Source organism: Ursus americanus, chromosome 6 (assembly GCF_024610735.1).
Source record: "Ursus americanus isolate L20-20 chromosome 6, mUrsAme1.1.p, whole genome shotgun sequence".
NCBI lineage: Eukaryota > Metazoa > Chordata > Mammalia > Carnivora > Ursidae > Ursus > Ursus americanus.
Window position 1 is genome coordinate 83111472 of NC_142132.1, and position 19301 is coordinate 83130772.

A 19301-nucleotide genomic window follows, 5' to 3' on the forward strand; every position below is an offset into this window, starting at 1 on the left:
CATGACCAAAGACCTCCCGTGAAATCAGCTCGTTTCACTAGGAAGCTCCAGGGCAGGGGGAGGAAGGACAATGGGCAGGACCCTGAGGTGAAGTTCACACCCATGAAGCCTCCTCGCACTTCTCCAGTCTTCACTGATCAAGCCCGAAAACATCAAGCCCTAAAAATCAAGCCCTAATCTCCCATGTCCCCGGTTCGAGGCCCCTTGGATATGGCTGACTGATTCCACAACTTCAAATATGTAAACCTCAAAAGCTTCAAGAAGTTAAAAGTTAAATTCGAGAGCCAAAAACAAAAAAAGGACTCTGAAATTCTCCAAACCACAAATGAAGACACTGAGGCCAAGAGATGATGTTGTCTAAAATTCCAATTATGAGGACACCTGGGGGCTCAGTCAGTGAAGCATCTGCCTTCGGCTCAGGTCATGATCTCAGGGTCCTGCGATCGAGCCCCGTGTAGGGCTCCCTGCTCAGCGGGGAGTCTGCTTCTCCCTCTCCATCTGCCCCTCCCCCTACTTGTGCTAGCACTCTCTCTCAGATCACTCTGACAAATAAATAAATAAAACCTTAAAAGAAAAATCCAATTATCAACAGAAGAGCCAGGACTTGCCTGTTGATCAAAAGACAGCAACCTGGTCTAGGACAGCGTTTCTCAACCTTGGCACTAAGGACATTTGGGCTGAACAATTGTCATGTGGGGCCTCCTGTGCACTACAGAATGTCCACAGCATTCCTGGCCACTGGATGCCAGGAACACCTCCCGCCCCCTATTGTGACAACCAAAAAGTTTAGAGACACGACTACCCGTGCTGGAGGTAGGGTGGGGGATGGGGGACACACTCACTCGGGGGTAGTCTAGGGACTCTCCCCTCCAGCAACAGCATGAGGCAAGCACGAGGCGCCTCCAGCCATCCCATTCACCTCACTCCGGGCCCCCACAACTCACCTTCACGAGGGCGTACTCCAGGCGTTCTTCAATGGGGCCATTCCTCCACTCATCAGTCTGGATGACTTTCTTCCCTCCTTTGCCATGTGTCTGAGTTGAAATTAGGACAGACAGATGGGTACAACAGGCCCTCATTGAACTATATAGCAGCAAAAAACTATACCTTATTCTTTTCATATACTGCCAGCACCTCGCTGAGTACCCAACATGATTTAAGATCTCAATAACCATTTGCGGGAAGGAGAGACAAGGAGAGGTCTTTCAGGATTTGACCTTGTAGGAGAAGGACAGTGAGGCCCTGTTCTTCCTTTCCTACAAGGTAACAACTTCAAATGAAGGATTTCGAGGGCAGTAAGAGAAGCTCTTCCCCACATGTGACAGGCCTCCAGAACCCTCCGCAAGAAGCATCGTTAGCCACAAATATGTGCAGAGAGAAGACGGGCTGAGTCAGACAGCATCTGGGAGGTGGGCAGCTAAGAGCTGTAGGACACGGCCAACGCCCTCAAGGACTTGGCCACATCCTAAGGGAGGTGCAGGGGGCAAGCCCCCAGAGAAGACACCTGCCAGGGCCAAATGAGTAGATAACACAGACTATTGCAGGACACAAACTAGACCAGGAATTTGGAGCAACGAGTCATCATCACAAACCAGAGTGAAGAGAGACTTCGAAGACATGGATGGACTCAACAAAGGGACAAAACGTGCCTCCCAGGTGAACTGCATGACCTTATCTGTTTCCTCCACGTCACCTGGTGGCATCAGTCGCCCCAATCAAAAATCTAGGGAGCATTCTTTAATACTCATTCATTCCTCTCGCCAAGTCCCAATGGCTGCACGTCCGCTAAACTTCTCCCTGCCCCGTTTCCACACTTTCACGGTCTCAGCCCCTGGCTGGTGCAGCCCAGAATCCCCTCCCCGGTCTGCAGTCTATCTTCTACACTGTAACCAGACGGACCTTCCCAAACTGCAAATCTCATCAAACCATCCCCACGTGACAGAAGTCATTGTAAGTGCCCTATTCCTCCCAGGACAGATGAGCTTTCTGTGCCAAGGACTCCCTTCCAAGGCTGTCTCCATGCCATGCGACGCCCCGACCTGGCTTTCTCTGATCGCTTCATCTTCTGCCATGCCCAGCACACTCAGCTATCCCAAACATGTCAGTTCCTCACACTCTCTGTCATCCCTGTCACCTCTGGGCCTCCACATTCATTCATGTGACACACGCTTACTCAGCACCTACCCCCGTGCTGGTCCCTGGCTAGATGCAAATGCCCCCGCCCTGGCAGGGACCGGCAGCCCTGCACTCTGACACCAGAGCCCCACCTGGCTAAGTCCACGTAGCTTTCAAGTCTCCCCTGACCTGCACCTCCTGGGAAGCCTGCCCAACCACCTACCTCTACCTTTGGGTTCCGCGGCCCTCCTGCGCATTCTCACAGTGCCCTGCACTCGCCCTATTTCAGCACCAACCCCGCTGGGTTACAGCTGCCTCTGGCATTTTCGTAAACCTCGCTGGACTGTCGGCCCTGGAGGGGCCCATCTCTCTTATTGGTTAGATCCTCTATGCTCGGTCAAGTGCATAGCACAGAACAAAAGTTCAGTAAATATTAGCTGAGTGACTTCATGCCCAACAAAACCAGACTTTCTGGCGCCACATTTATGCGGGGTAGTAGAGGCCAAGCCACAGAGCACCAGAAATCCATGCTATCGAGTTTGGATTCAACCTTCCAGGCATTTTGGGATTGGGGGAAGAGCAGGACCAAATCCAAACTTCTGAAGCTAGAAGAGCCAAGCAGCATTTTAAGAACACCCAGAAAGGGGAGGGGACCGTATCAGCCCACAGTCACAACCTGGACCACCGTGGTGCTGACAGGAAGGAAAGACGGACAAGCATAACGACGTTACAAAAGATGTAAAGGACGATGTGTTAGAAGAGAAGGAAGGGAGGACCCGGGGAGAGCCCGCAGAACTGCAGGGCGGGGGTGCTAGCGGCAAGGCTGATGGCACAAGGGCTTCCTCCCCAGACAAAGAAAATGAAGAGGGAGACTTTAAAAGAACGATTGGCAGCATTATTGCCAGTAGCCGGGCACGGGAGCACCCTGAATGTGCTGGGTGCGTGAACAGATACAGAAAATGTGGTGCAGACACATACAAGGTCATACTGTTCAGCCATGAAGAAGGAAAAAACCGAACTAGAGCTGTGTGGCACTGCAGAAAGAAAACCAAAAAGAGGGGAGGGGAGGGGAAGGAAAAGGGAGGAGGGAGGAGAGAGGAGAGAGGAGAGAAGAGGAGAAGAGAAGAGAAAAGAAAAAAGAAAAGTCCTCCTGAAGCTCACATTCCTCTCACTAGGTACGTGTGATGCACCATCTGCCCCACTAGCCACGGCATCAGGCGATTCCTGCCGGTGGGACGGAGTGTGAGGAGTGAAAACAGGACAGGGTTCCACACGCTCTCGGAGAAAGGAGCTGGTGTGTTCCCAGGAAGATGCCACAGTGTGCAGCGCCTCCAGGGCGGGCAGCCATCAGGACCTATGGGACGGTGAACAGTGGCTACCGAGGGTCCCGGGAAGGCCAAGTGTCGGGGGCTGCAATGAATGGAAACTACCCGGCCCGACGACCGAGCTTCAGAACATCAATACTTAAGACAAACGGCACATCGGAAAGCAGCTACTTCAGGTCTACAACATGGCGTGCGGAGCCCGGCTTGGTTTCCAGCCAGTTATTCACGAGAATGCTCTCCACGATTTAAGTACAAAATCCGCACAGGTGGGACCACACGCAGGCCGCATCGTGGAGGCTCATCAAGCACGAGGCCACCGAGCAAACCGACCCATCAACCGCCGCGTCCACCTGGGTCCTCGTCTCTGTCGCTACCGCTCTAGAGCAGCTGCCGCGTCAGAGCGTCCCCGCGGGCATCTGCGCTTTGTTCTGACAAGCAGAAAAGCTGGGCGGGCATCGAGGGGAGTAAACTGCTCGAGATGAAGACAAAAAGAACATGACCTCCAGTGGCAATGAGGGAAATGAAGGTCAGACCAAGGATCCAATAACTTTTTTCCCAGAAAAGTATCAAAAATATTCTCACAACCCAAGGTCATTCAGGAGCCACTGTATTCAGAGCAGAGATCCTTCCAGGCCCAAGGGGCCATGACCTCTATTAAGGTACCACTTAATAAAGAAACTCCATGGAGAGAAGAGGAGAGGAGAGGAGAGGAGAGGGGAGGGGAGGGGAGGGGAGGGGAGGGGAGGGGAGGAGAGAAAAAAAGAGAGAAAGAGAGAGAGAGAGAGAAAGAAAGAAAGCAAGCAAGCAAAAGAAACTCCATGGAAATCATACAGTACCACAACACCTAGAAGTTTTTATTACCAAAATTAATTTACTTACTACAGGTCAGCCTGTGCCAAATTTAAATAATTATTTTTCAATACACCATTAACTCCACCAAAGTGGGATTGAAGAGCTTAGAGAAAGAGAAAAGGCTCTTTCCACCTTTCCTTTTTTTTTTTTTAAAGATTTTATTTATTTATTTGAGAGAGAGAGCACAAGCAGGGGGAGCAGCAGAGGGAGAAGCAGACTTCCCGCTGAGCAGGGAGCCCGATGTGGGACTTGATCCCAGGATCCTGAGATCATGCCCTGAGCTCAAGGCAGACACTTAACCAACTGGGCCATCAGGGACCCCTCCATCTTTTCAATAATACGTCACACAGGAAACTTGGGTGCTGACTTCATCATTTAGTAACAAAAAGAGACAATCATTCTCTTACAAAGAAAAAAAAATCCTCACCCCTTATTTGTCCCTTAATTTCACTGCTTTTTATGCTCCGTTTGCACTCGGTATATCCTGAGAAAATGCTAGAGAGCGGGCAACTCCTGGGACTTATTAAGTATACCTGCTTTGGTTATTAATTCCCTTAATGGTAACAGAAGTCACCTTGAACGTAGACAGTCTACTTGACAGAGGGGTCAATGGCTTGTAATAAGTTGTGTGGCTACATTAAAAGGGAGGAGATTTCTTAGACGATAGACCGTTCAGCTCTTGCTACTGCTGTAAGGTTTCCCTTGGTTCGGCTTGTGCCCCAGGGGCAAAACCTCTTGACAGCTCAGCACGACATGCGGAAAGAAAAACTTGTAAGCAGGGGCGCCTGGGTGGCGCAGTCCTTAAGCGTCTGCCTTCAGCTCAGGGTGTGATCCCAGCGTTATGGGATCGAGCCCCACATCAGGCTCCTCCGCTATGAGCCTGCTTCTTCCTCTCCCACTCCCCCTGCTTGTGTTCCCTCTCTCGCTGGCTGTCTCTATCTCTAATAAATAAATAAAATCTTTTTAAAAAAAATTTTATAAAAAAAAAAGAAAAACTTGTCAACAAATGCTAACAGTGAACAGACCCAAAAGAATGACGGACATAAAATACAAAGTCAACAACACCTTGAGGACAGTCTTCCAACGGAGGAGCCTGATCTCTCCTACAGGAGACGGCGGAGCACAGAGACACAGCACGTGGATGGCGTGGGTTAAGAACTCTCTAGTGTCACTCTGTGCTTTTAGAAGCTGTGACACCCTTCTGTCCTTCAACAGAACCCTGTCTGAGGGTTCTTTCACTCAGTGGAAAGAAAGTGAAATTATTTCACTAAGTGGAAGACAGGCGAAGAAGAACACGGGGTACTGTGCCACACTCAGAGGCTAAGTACTTTGTCGAGATGAGCAAAAACAGCCCTGGAAAGAGGGGAAAAAAACACCCAGAGACTGTTTCTTAGGCACTGAGCCAAGGAGCAGAACGTGACTATATTTGCAATAATCAGGACCTGAGACATTCCGTCTTGGGCCCACAAGAGAAACCAGGAATGTTTTTAAGGAACTGGGAGGAGGGTTCTGTGCTCCACAGCACAGTCTATCTCCATCAGCCTCGCTGAGCCTACGGCAATTGCAGAAATTGAAATCTTGTCACCCATCAAGCTGATAAATCACGGATGCACTAATTCTAACCCGTCCCAGCCTTCTTCCAGAAACTCTAGTACTCCCTCTGCAATGGAAGAGGACAAGTGAACATCTGAGCCAGAGTTATATTCAGATTTTGACACGGAAAACAGTAACAAAGGGGACAACATCCATGAAAGCGTTCTACCGCTTTCCCCACGTGCTTGTGAAAAAAATACCTTCCTTGCCATTGCTTTCTGAAATAAATTTACAAGTTTTTTTGAGGTAAAGATCTCATCTCTCCTGAAACAGAATTCTGGGAAGCAGCACCCATGACAGATACTTAATGTACCTACAACGGCCCGGCACGTGGTAAGGGGGAGACAAGGAACCGAGTTTTGGATTAATGATCATATTCTCATGTCTGTATATCAAATGTGCACAGACCCCAAGCCTCGAACTGCGGAACCTTGCCACGGATGGACCGGATCCTGACACAAACAAATGTAAACACACTGCAGTGGGCACCAGGTAATAACACAGCCACACTAGAAAATCCAAAATAGCTCATTTAAATTATGAGGCAGAAAAATATCTCATAAAATGGAAAGATGTCCCCAGTATACTGCTAAACAAACAGGTTGCCAAAAAGCACCTAGAATAGAGGACTGTTTTTGTAAAAACGTATGTGAGTGAGTGTGTGTGTGTGTGTGTGTGTGTGCACATCTGTAAGGACACAATCATTCTCAAGACAAACCGAAACCATGACTGGAAGGTCATAACAAAATCTCCACAGTGCTAACTTTGGATGGTAGGATTCTGAGTGATTTTTATTTTCTTCTTTTGCTTATCTATATTTTGCAAATTTTCTAGAATTAATATGTGCTACCTCGGCATGGGACAAAATTAATTTTACAACTCAACATAAATTTAAAGAAACCTATTTCAGAATCCTGAAGCAGGCTGGGTGTGCTCTGCTTCTGCTCCCTCGGCCTCAACTGCAACCCCTGCTCTGCGACTCTCTGCAGAAATGTTCAGTGACCCAGAGATAGGACAAGACGCCCACTCCCACTCTACAGCGGAGGTCGAATAACTGCAAGTGGGTGGAGAGTTCGGAGGCGGGAAAAGCCCTAGTCAGGACACTCTTCTCTCTACCTGAGCATAGCGCAGGAGCTTCTCAGTGGCCTCAGGGTCTTTATTCCAGATGAGATCTTCACAGAGCTGGAGAAGCTCCTTGTGGATATCGTCATATACAGGAAGGTTTCCGGCATTCACTATCCCCATGTCCATACCAAACTAAGGGCAGGAAAAAGAAAAAAATGAGGATTTCCAGGGATACTCTATATCAGAGGTCAGCAAACATCTGTAGAAAATATTTTAGGCTACAGTCTCTGTCACTGCTACTCAGCTCTGCGACTATCCCAGAAAAGCCACAACGGACAGCATTTAAAGCACGAATAAGACGTAATTCACAGAGACTGGCAGCAGGCCAGAGTTAGTCGGTGGGCCAAAGTGTGCAAACCCCGGCCCTAGGTCACAGCTGCTCTCAGAGGGCAAACAGGTGTTCTGCGTACCTTGATTGCGTGGTAAAGGAAAACTCCATGCATTGCTTCTCGAATGGCTTCCATTCCTCGGAAGGAGAAGGACAAGTTGGAAAGACCTCCACTTACTCGGGCTCCAGGTAGGGTTTCCTAGCAAAAATTTAAAAATGTGAAAAGATTTCCCTATTTGGCCAAAAGCAGCAATCCCATCCCTCAAGCTTTAGATGTAAGAGTGTAAAGTAAAAAACATGAAGTTCGACATAATCCGGAGCTTCTTGTAGCCAGAGACCAAAACTTGCCATATTGTGGCATCACGAAAGCACTAGTCTAGTAGTTTTTCCTACTAGACTCGGATCTCCCTGAGGGAATACAAAAAGTCTGCTTATCTCTGCAGATCTCTACAGTGGGTCTGATGAGGCCATGGTACCTGATGAGTGTGCCGTAGATAACAGAGAAAGAACGACACAGAGACAGACAGACAGTAGTCTGTCATTCACTCAAAGGCTTCCGTAGCCTAAATGAACCAACTCCCTAATTCACCATAAACGTGACTAGTTCTAACCGGACAGAATGAAACAGGTTCCCAGCACACCCTAGGACGATGTCCAGCATTAGCACACATGTGGGACAACAGGAACTCTTACTTCCTGTCAGCTAAAGTACCCGGCAGCTCAAGCGTTCAGGGAGACAGCCTGCCGTACCTACTGTGTGACCCGACCATCCACTTCTGGGGCATACACTATAAAGAAACTCACGCCTGTGCACCCAAGTCACACCTACAACAATGATCACCGCAGCACTGCTCATGCTGTCCGAAAGCTGGAAACAAACCCAATGCCTATCAACAGTAGAACAGTTCATCGTGGAACAGTTACACGATGAAATGCTGTTATGTTCATAAAAATGAATAAAGTCCAAGCGCAACAACATAGATGAATTTTTTAAATAAGTTTGGGTGAGTCAAAACAGCCTAACTAAACCGCACTGTTTCTACAGCCGATTCTCAGTATTTGCGGTAGTTACATTGTATAAAGTCACCGTGAACAATGAATCCAGGGATACTGAGAACCACTGCTCCTCAGGGGGAAAGTAGCGTTATACTTCCGTGAATCCCTGGTCACGTAATTTCCATCTACTCATCAATATAGAAACTTGTTTTATGCGTGTTTCTGTGTAAAGACATCTTGTTTAGCGAGTATCACTGACTCACTAACGCTGAGCTCGTGGCCAACTGGCTCTCAATGACTCACGTGTAAACAAAGCGTATCTAAGCAAGCACTGTCTGCGTAAAGCTCCTCACGGCCTTCCTGCAATCAGGAACATTAGAAAGCACTTTAGCACTATCCTTGGGGCAGTTCAGACAGAGAAATAAATTACCAAGAAGAACGTCAAAACTGTGAAAAACATGGCACTACACAGACCACGCTCTGGACACTTGTTTACAGAACGAGAGTCGAAACAAGCAGCAGAGTTTGTCGACCTCATCTGGGAACATGTGGGTTGGGCCACTTGAATTGTTCACCTCTCTGTACGTGGCTACATCTGCAAATGAGTGCAAAAGCACCAAGAGTATTGATTTTTGGGGTCGAAAATAAATTCTGGCAAGTAGGTGAACTTGCAAATACAAAATCCAGAGATAATTCAGACTGTACATAAGCGATAAAATGATAAAGAAAAGCAACAAAGTGGTATCATTAAACAGGATGATGGCTGCATCACAAAATTCAGAATTGAGGGTGTAATCTGAAAAGGAGAGTCACAGGGGCGTTAGGCATGTTCTGCTTCATGACCCAAGTGAAAGCTATTATGTGCTTCATAATTATTTATTATAACCTATATTTTTTATATATTTTCTCCAGTATGTATGTTCTACTTCACAGTGTAAGACATCATATCAAAGAAAAATAATAAGGGGCCCTAATTTTCAGAAAACCAATTTACTACCTAAGAGTAAACTGTCAACATTCCCAGCCAATAAAGATACGTTAGCTCAAACCATTCGCTGGAGCCATGACATAAATTTCCACACTTACTTTAATGATTTTTGTTGCACGGATAAAATTAACAGCATACAAGTTGTGCTCTTCCATCCCAGTACCAATGGTGAGGATGTTTGGGTCAAAGATGATGTCATTTGGATTAAAGCCCAGTTTTTTCACAAGTAGATGGTAGGCCCGCATGCACACGCTGATTTTGGTGTCTGTTTCTGTCGCCTGGGGAAAGGAGCAAAAGATGTGATTTAAAATAGAAAAATGAAGTGTTATCTATGAAAACAGAAGCACATTTCACTTTTCGAAGCACTTAACTATCAGTGCTTGGATTTCAGAGAAATCCAAATGCCAAGCAGCCTCTCAGCATTTATCAAATGATCTCAGAGGAGGAGACGGTTTAAAGTCGCTTTGTGTTTTCATCCACACAACAGCTACACTGCTTCTGTGAAAATCACATCTTACACACACACAGATGGTAGACTGATAAACAGGCTTCGTAAAAAATACACACACATGATAAAGATTCAAATGCTACTAAGGAACAATTAACAAATTAGCACCCCTCCTGTCCTGATCTGCCCATGGTACCTTAACGCATCACCCAGGCAGCACTACCACAGGCTTCTCGGATCTTCCTGCCTGATATTCCACAAAGATTCAAGGATGTGCCCCCAGCCTCTTCCCAACCCCCCGAACACTAGCTAAGTAACGTGGGCCCTAAGCCATCAGTATGAATTAGTATTGCTCTTCAAAATAATGACACTGGAAGGCAAGGAACTGACTCCAGCGAAGACTCGAACTTCCAGTCACTCCCCCTCACCCTCAGAATCAGGGCCCACATCTCCAGCTTGATTTCCTACCATTTGCCCCTCCTCTACTCTACTCTCCCCTCTGCTCCTCTGAGGGTCCTGAAACCTGCCAAGCTCCTCCTCCCTTAGAGTCTTTCGTTTACTGCTGCCACTGCTCGGGACACACGGGGACGTGGCTCTATGCCTCGCGTCACTTGCCTCTCTGCCCAGGCGGCTCTTCCCAGTAAGGCCTTCCTCACTCACCCACTCCAAACCAGCCCCTCCACCATCTTGCCTGCTTCCTCCGTCTTCTTTACGGTACCTGTCTTTCTAGAATTTGTATTTATCTGGCAACTTATATTTTGTATCTGTTTTGTCATTTATTATTAACTTGTTGAGCCAGAATGCCAGGCTTGATGGATCCCCCGAGCCTAGAGCAGTGTCTGCCCACTGAATGAATGCATGCTGCTTTTTACTCAAAGCCTTTCCAAACTTTGTCATGGAGACTCTCTTCCTATCAAATTTACCTCAACACAGGGCTTATGCCACAAATTACATTCTGAGTGATTTCTTGTATAAGAAATCAAATCTGGGACACCTGGGTGGCTCAGTCAGTTAAGCATCTGGCTTCAGCTCAGGTGATGATCCCAGGATCCTGGGATGGAGTCCCGCATAGGGCTCCCTGCTCAGCAGGGAGCCTGCTTCTCCCGCTCCCTTTGCCCCTCCCCCCTCGTGTTCTTGCTCGCTCTGCTCTCTCTCAAATAAACAACCCTAAAAAAATCAAATCTGCTCTGAAGAAAAACTGAACACTTGCTAGCACTAAAACACTTGCTAGCACTAGAGTGTGTCCCAAAAAACGAGTCACATACAACTCTCAACAGACGTGCACAATGTTCCTGAGAAGTGGCCCACACCACTGAACCGCATGCTGAGTCTCCAAGCTGACTCCTTTGAGGGAGGGCGTCCTTGGCTCGATGTGGACACTAAGCATGGTGAAGACGCAGGTCCTGATCACACACACTCTGACCTCTGGAGAGGGTGGAGAGGGCTCTCCAGGCAAGCACACAGCTGAGGGTGGGGACGCAGCTGCAGCTCCGGGTACTCAGGGAGGCCCCACCCTCCAGAGAAAGGTGTACAGATGGTCCATAGGGTCGAATTACACAAAGAGCTCACTCTTACACCGAGGTTTTCAATAGCTGACCTACTTTGGCATCCGTTCAACTGCTCCGTTCAGTCTCGAATGTCTCCCTGCTTCCCACAGCTGGTGGGGTTAGACTTCGTCTCTGGCTGGCTCAGTGTCCCCATGACGTAGCAGACCAAGGGGCCCAGGGAGAGGGAGACAGGAGTGGGCTCTGTGGCCCCACTGCTCCAGGTAAGGGAAGGAGGCAAGCTCTCATCTTCTTTAACTGAATGTCTTCAACAACCTACTTACTCCTTCAGTAACAGTGACAAGGTTAAGAGCAAGATGTGGGCCCTGAAGAAAGTAGTCAGGAGCAGGTCACCCAGAGATGCCTTCAGTCTTAGACTTTGGTTCACTTCACCAGCGAGCCAAATGAGGATTCGAGGTTCCAGGTTCATGGCCCCGCTACGCTCCCTAAGAGAGAAGGTACAGGGGTTTGGGGCTACTGGGGCTGCTAGAGCTTCTCAGAGGCTAGCTTGGTTGGCAGGTCAAGAAATCAAGATCCTGCTCGTTTCTCGGAGCTGCCAAGGACACCTGGCCTCGTCTGGCAGGGTAAGTATGCTCCGTCCAGGGGAGCAGAAGTCCAGCCACGCATGAGAAGGCAGCACCACACATGCAACAAGGACGAGGGTCCTCCCAGGACGGGAATCCTTTTATAGGGCTGGCACAGAACCACCAATCATTAGCCCCAGAAGGATGGGGCCTTGTCAAACTGTTCCTGTAGCACCTAGCAGAATGCCTCTCACACTGACAGACACACAACTCCTGTCTGCTGGATAAATCAAAGAACCTTAGAATGAACAGTTTCAGGGTACAGGCCTTTGCCAGGAGCAGGTCATAGCAGGTGAGATTCGCCAAGGTTTTCTTTGTTGTGTTCCTCGGCCAGGGTATGAGATACGCACATCGGTACGTCTCAGTCATGCCTGAGGATCTCACAGACCCAGAGGAGAGGTCCAAGAAAGAACAGAACGGGAGTCTTCCTCTATTCGCAAGGACTCTCAGCTCTGGTTGCACATGATCACTGGGGGGCTTCTTGTTCATGTGCTGATACCCGGACCGCACCCTAGACCCATCAGATCAGGCTCTTGAGAAGAGACCTAAGCAACAGTATTTTTAGGAGCCCCGAGTGACTCTAACATACAGCCAGGACGGGGCCCCAGGTCGGTGAGCCACCACCTTCTCGGGTCAAGCTATGAGAAACACCCAGTGGCAATACCACAGATCTAAGGGTCAAGAAGGAATAAATACTTTTAATGGTTTTACGATTTACCCCGTTTACTCTTGAGCTTCAGAAAGCCAGCCAGCCATCAGTTGGTAGACGCTTTAGTTAAGGAAGCGAATAGTCAGGCTTTGCTAGAATATTTCTGGGAGAAATGAGGTCAACTTAAAACAATCTCTGACTGACTCATCGAGGTGGATACTGGGGGGAAGAGAGGGACAGGGTAGAAGGTACCCGCATTCTGTAAGAAGCCTGACAAGGAACAGGGAAGGAGCAAGACCAGCTGTGGAGGTGGGTCAAAGGCTCCAAACCCCGCGGAATGAGCTTCACACGGACCAGGGAATATGGCAGGAGGCCCATCCTGCTGCCACCAAGTCCCCAACAGCAGTGATGGAAAGGGACCTCTGTGCCACCATCAGGAGGACACTGACGAGTCAGATGGACAAAAGCCGAAGAAAGGGAAGTTTACGAGGACAAACACTCTGGCTTTCCAGAACCATTGAGGGCATCAGCTTAGTTCACAAATCTTCTGGGTGGATCGTCCACTGCGGCAAATGTGCAGACACAGGCAGCCGTGGGCAGGAGTAAGGGATACAGAAGCGGCATTGCAAGGACAGGAGACAAGGCACGGGGCGGGGGCGGGGGGGGGGGGAGGATGGGGGAGACCCCGCCCATGGCAGAAGAGCAGAGTAGAGTGAGCTGGGGTCACTGGAAATGCAAGGTCAACCTGGAACATCTCCTGGTTCACTTTCCACCTGGAAGAGTGAGGCACTGGCCCCAGCAGAGCTCATGATCCAGCAGGGAATAGGGAGGCCAGGGACTCAGAACAGAGCCGGAGACAGACACAACGTGAGACAGAGAAACAAGAATGAGAGGCACTCACCATAGTATGCAAACACCAGGGAGGAGAACAGGGTCTCGGCTGGGACCACTGATGACACAGCAAAGGAGGAAATCAGAAACCAGACTCATCCACATTGTCATCACCACGACCCAACGCCTACCCACGGCTTTTTCTCCAGAAAGCACAGGCAGAGGCTGCTGGCTGGAAAACCCTGCTTGGAAGTGCCCCAGAGAAGCAGCACCCTGTCCTAACAGGCGGCACACAACCCCGTTCGAAGCTTCTCTGTCACAAAGAGGAATGCTAGGCGTGTTCCGGGAAACCGGGAGCCTGAGCTGAGGAGAGACGCCAGCTGTATGCTGTGCTATTACTCTTGTGAGGTCAGTGAACATCCCAGGCTCCGTGGGGGTCTTGGGCCTGAGTGCTTGGAGGCCCCCTCTCATCTCTGCATGCACTCCCACCTCCGGGGGTCATCTGGAGAAGTCTCTTTCTCACAAAGAGTTTAAGATCTGGGGTGCCTGGCTGGCTCCATCAGAGGATCTTGGGGTCGTGAGTTCGAGCCCCACATTGGGTATGGAGATTACTTAAATAAATAAAGAAAGAAACTTAAAAAATAATTTAAGATCTACAGTCCATCTTATAAAGAAAGGCCCAAGAATAGATACAATCATGTAAGCTTAGCCAAGGAGTGGGGACTCTCTAGAGCCACTAAAAAGGAGGCCCCTGAAATGCAGAAACACAGGTTGGATTTTCAGAGGATCAGAGGAGAAGGCGTAAGAATCAGCTCCTAGGTGTGGTCCAACTGCCCTTAGCACGGTGAAAACAAAGGGAATGTTAACAACTATTACTTCCATTTCCTAAAACTATTTATGATACCATGGTGCATATTTTCCTGGAAAATACAAGACATTCAACTGAAAAACAGTATCAATTTATCTAAATTTAATAAAGAGGCTGTTACCAAACAAAAACCTAAAAAATCACTACCAAAGGGAAAATATTTACAAAAAGAAAAATAAGCCTGTCACAACAACAACAAAGCAACACAACACACCTAGGAACGTTCCTGAGATTTCCTATTTAAGAACAACTATAAAACCCGATTACCAGTAACTGGAAAGACACATCACGCTCCTGAATGACAACTCTGAATATTGCCAAGATAGCATTATTTTTAGGTTACGGTTAATTAAATTTTAATCAATATCCCAATGGGGGTTTATTTCTCCATAAATTGGAAAATTATTTTTCAGATCATTTTAAAATAGGAAAATTTGTTGAACATAATGGATGCATTTATAGAATATTGATTCTTCTTTTTATAGTTTGCATAAGTCAAAGATACAGCCCATTCTATCATGTGATAATTACATTTCTAAGAAATCTTACATTATCAAAAATTATCATATAAAATAATCATTTCAATTAGGAAAGAAAATTAAATCTAGAAGTAAGTAGGAATAAAGTTACTTTGCCATAGAAATTTCAATGATAAAGGTGTTCAGTATTTTGTTAGTCAAAATAACAGGCGGTTATTAAGCATCCGGCTCTGGATTTCGGCTCAGGTCATGATCTTGGTGTGATGAGATCGAGCCCTGCATTGGATTCTGTGCTCAGCACAGAGTCTGCTTGGAACTCTCTCTCCCTCTCCTCTGCCCCTCCTCCCACTTGCGTTCTCTCTTTGAAATAAAATCTTAAAAAAAAAAAAATAACAGGCAATCAAAACTACTGACATCAACAAAAAACACACAAATGCTTCCTTATTCGCCTTTTATTCCGGAAGTTTCAGGGCCAGTCCCCTCTGCCACATATGGCTTTGACTTGGCAGTTTTCATTGCAACATGAATCATAAACCTGAACTGAAACGGCAACCAGATACTGCAACAAAAGCAGGCGTGAGCTCCTCTGCTCTGTTCAGTAGCAACAGTGGTTTTCCATTTGAGAGAGCGGCCTTCTCCTTAGAAGCAACCGTGTCACGCATGCAAAGCGAATTCTGGTTCTCAACTGAGGGTGACACCCAACAGCATGATGAGAACTCATCGACAGAAGACACGCCTTTATACCAAATCTCCAGACTGTTGGGTTCTGAGCTTTGCAAATACATGAGTTTTTTGTTTTGCTCTTTGTAATTCTGCTCTTTATAACTGCTTATTACCGCAATCCTGCAGTGAGCATTTAAGTCTATAGTCCAGTAGAAAAATTACTTTCTAATAGGAAAAGCAGTATTTAAAAGGAATCTTCAGTTCTACCACCTTACTCTAGCAATTACTTCCCTTTTCAGCATTTTCTTCCCATCTTTAGCAAATGTTTTTAAGTAGTCATACACACGGTGTCTAAGTAATTTTCAGTTTTATATTTTTTATTTATATTTTATAAGCACTGCCATCCTGCTCCATAATCTTCATAATTACTATCTGGATACTCTGAATAATACTCCAACAGAATGATGTAACCTAAGCTAGCATTTCTCTCCAGTTGGGCATTTAGGTTGCTTTTTTCTTCAATAAAGCTGGTGAAAAATCTTTGCATATATAGCGTTCTTATGCTGTTGAATTCTTTTATTGGGATAATTTCCCAGAAATGAGATCATTAGCTCAAAGGGTAGGAACATTTTTATATATCTTGGCAGGTATTATGGTGTCTTTCAAAAGGGCCGTCCAGTTGATGCTACGGTCTAGAATGAGTAAAGCTTTCTGTTTACTACTGCTGGACCAGCACAGATCGGGATCATTTTTAAGTTTACTTTTAGTAACTTAGTATGGATAAAACACTACCTTAATATTGCTCTAATCTGTATTCTTTCATAACTGGCAAGTTAAAAAATTTTTCCCTACACTTGCTTTTTATTTATAGTCACATTCAAATCTAAATTGGGAAGGCTTGTTCTCAGACAGGATCGAACACTACGCAACGCTAACAGATAAAGCATGGGGATTACACAGGACTTGGAAACATGCATCAGTCTTCAAACTGGCAGAGCAGGGATCCAAACTTGGCTCCAGCTTGTCCTAGCCATTTGACCTTGGCTCACTGTAAAATGGGACGACAGCTACACCAGGTGGTTGCTATGAGGACCGAGACCCACTCCGCTGGTGGTTTTCCGCCAGAGTATACATCACCTCTACAGTTTTAAAACTCCTGAAGCTAGATTTAAGAAACAAAACAAACGAGCAAAAGAAAAAGAGAGAAGGCCAAACCAAGAAACAGACTCTTAACTACAGAGAATCAACTGATGGTCGCCGGAGGGGTGGGGGTTGGGGGATGAGTGAAACAGGTGGTGGGTCGTGAGGAGCAGCAGGTCATGTGGAGAACTGCTGAATCGCTGTACTGCACACCTGAGATTAATGTCACACTGTATGTTAACTATACTGGAATTTAAAATTTGAAAAAAAAAATTACTGAAGCCAGGTCTCACCCCTGGCCCACTGAGCCAGGAACTCCAGGACAGCACACAACACTGCGTTCTCATCTCAGAGCTGACCTTGCTTCCTACCTTCACTGGGAAAACAGAAGCGATTACAGACTCCCACCAGCACACCGCCCAGCGTGCTTCTGGATCCGCACTCTTATACTCCACCTTCTCTCCCGCTGTGTGAGCGAACTACCTCCCCTCCACTAGCAGGCTGAGTGCTGTCCCTCTCCACCTACAAGGTCGTGGACCTAGCAAGCGCCCCCTTTCTCTGGCATCAGTCTGCCCTCCCTACCAGATTATCCCCACCATCAGTTTACACATGCATACTGTCACATCCTCCATCCTCTCTCTCACACACATACATACACATACATACACACACACACATACATACACACACAGACATACACACACAGAGACACACAGACACAAATACATACACAGACATACACACACAGACACGCACAGATACACACACACATACATACACACGCAGACACACATACACACGCAGAGAGACACACATACATACACACAGACACACATACATACACACGCAGACACACATATGCAGACATATACACACATGCATACACACAGAGACACAGAGATACACACAGACACACACAGACATACACACAGACACACATACATACACACACACAGAGACACACATACATATACACAGACACACATAGAGACATACAGACACACAGACACACCCTTCCTTAACCTCCTATCCATTTCTGGTATAGATTATTTCTCCACTATTTCTCTGTTCTCTTTTACAACAAAACTCCTCAAAAAAGGCTGTTTACACCTGTTGCCTCCAATTCTCCTATTCTCTCTTGAACCTACTCTAATCGGGCTTTCATCTCCTTGGAAACAGTACAGCAAGATCATAAACTACCCCATTTCTAAACCCAATGACAAATTCTTTGTCTCATTCAACCTGATCTACCACAGCTCTTTAGAATAGATCATGCCTTTCTTGAAGCTTGTTCTTCTCTTGGCTTCCAAATGAACCCTGTCTTCTGGTTCCTCTCCTACCAAACAGGCTGCTCCTCCTCAAATCCTCCCGATGATGATGGTGTGTCCTCTTCTCCCCAGCTCTGAGCACTGCAGCTCCAAGATGCATTTGGTCCTAGGACCTCTGCTCCACAGTCATTCCTTTGGTTAGAGTCAGTCTCACGGCTTTAAATCCCATCCATGTACAAATTATTCCCAAGGAAATCTACCACATATCGATATATGCTGGATGATGTGCGTGATCTGTGTTTTTGCCCTCCAAGAATATAAATTGCACAAGGGCAGAGACTAGGTTTTTCGCTGCTATCTCCCCAGGGCCTGACACACACTAGGTGCTCAAGATATATTTGAAAGAATTAAGGCCAGCATCTGCCTCCATCAAACATAACAGATTTCCATATCAATTTTTAAAAGAACACTTAGATAACAGCAACAACAAAAAAAAGAGCTCCTAGAAAAAGAAGAAATAAGACTCAACAGAGGGTTTGGAGAATAAATGTAGGTGTAGAAATCTCACATTCGGCAGAGCAAAATGCTAGAGCTGAAAAAACAGGAAGGAAAAGAAAATTAGGCAATCTTTCCAAAACATCTAATATCTGAATGCCACATATGCCAAAAGAGAAGATGAAACCATTCAAGAAAACTTTCTACAAATGTGGCCGCAAGTTTCCCAGATGAAAGGGCCCAATGAGTGCCCAACATCACGGATGTTACAGCTCATCGTCAAGCGATTTCAGAACACCAGGGACATAGAAGGTCCAAGAAGCATCCAGAAAGAGGGAACATAAATAGGTTTTGCAAAAAAGAACTAAGGGCTAGAAGAGCACCAGAGAAATCACTTTGAATTCAAGTGATTTCAAGTTTGTACTCCGATGCCACGTTCTCTTTCCCAGGCAGCTGACAGAGCACGCACTCCACCAAAAGAGAGATTAAGCCAAGAAGGAGGACATCATGAGATCTAAAACCCAAGAGAGGAGCAGGAAGAATCCCTAGGATGGCGGCTCAGGGGCCAGCTGGGCAGCCAGTCTACAATCTTCCAGACCATGTCAGAAGACCGGCAGGGAGAACTCTTCCAAGAAATCAAAATGACCGCTTCCTGAGTGTGCCTGGATACACTGGATGTCGGAAAAGTACACAAGCAGGGGGTATTCTGAACACAGAATCTGCAAGAAACAAAGCAGACAGAAGTCTGACCTCAGGGTGCAGGAAAGGACAGGAGCTGTCGCACACTGTCTCAGCTTGTACGCTGCTTAGTGATGGGAGCAACGAAAATTAACTGTATTGCCAGGGTGGGGGGGAGGAAAGGAAAGATGTGTGAAGTGGGGGCAGAGGAGAGTAAAAACGCCAAATCGGTCGCCACTACAGAGAAGCAACGCGTTAACAGCTGAGACTGGGATTTGGAGATAAAGAGGCAAATGCTACGAGCAGATGAGAAAGCTGACAGCGGGCGCCTC

The 19301-nt window shown here is 46.9% G+C and overlaps 1 protein-coding gene across 8 annotated transcripts in view; it reads right to left on the minus strand.

Annotated features, from left to right (window-relative positions):
- Positions 1-19301, minus strand: part of MTR (5-methyltetrahydrofolate-homocysteine methyltransferase) — a 119754-nt gene that overhangs the window by 46858 nt on the left and 53595 nt on the right. For all 8 annotated transcript variants that reach the window (XM_045802332.2, XM_087863179.1, XM_045802336.2 and 5 more), the window contains 4 exons: positions 9421-9600; positions 7421-7537; positions 7002-7142; positions 945-1034 (listed from right to left, as the gene is read on the minus strand). In XM_045802332.2, the coding sequence (XP_045658288.2) occupies positions 945-1034; positions 7002-7142; positions 7421-7537; positions 9421-9600 (528 nt within the window). The remainder of the gene's footprint in view (positions 1-944; positions 1035-7001; positions 7143-7420; positions 7538-9420; positions 9601-19301) is intronic.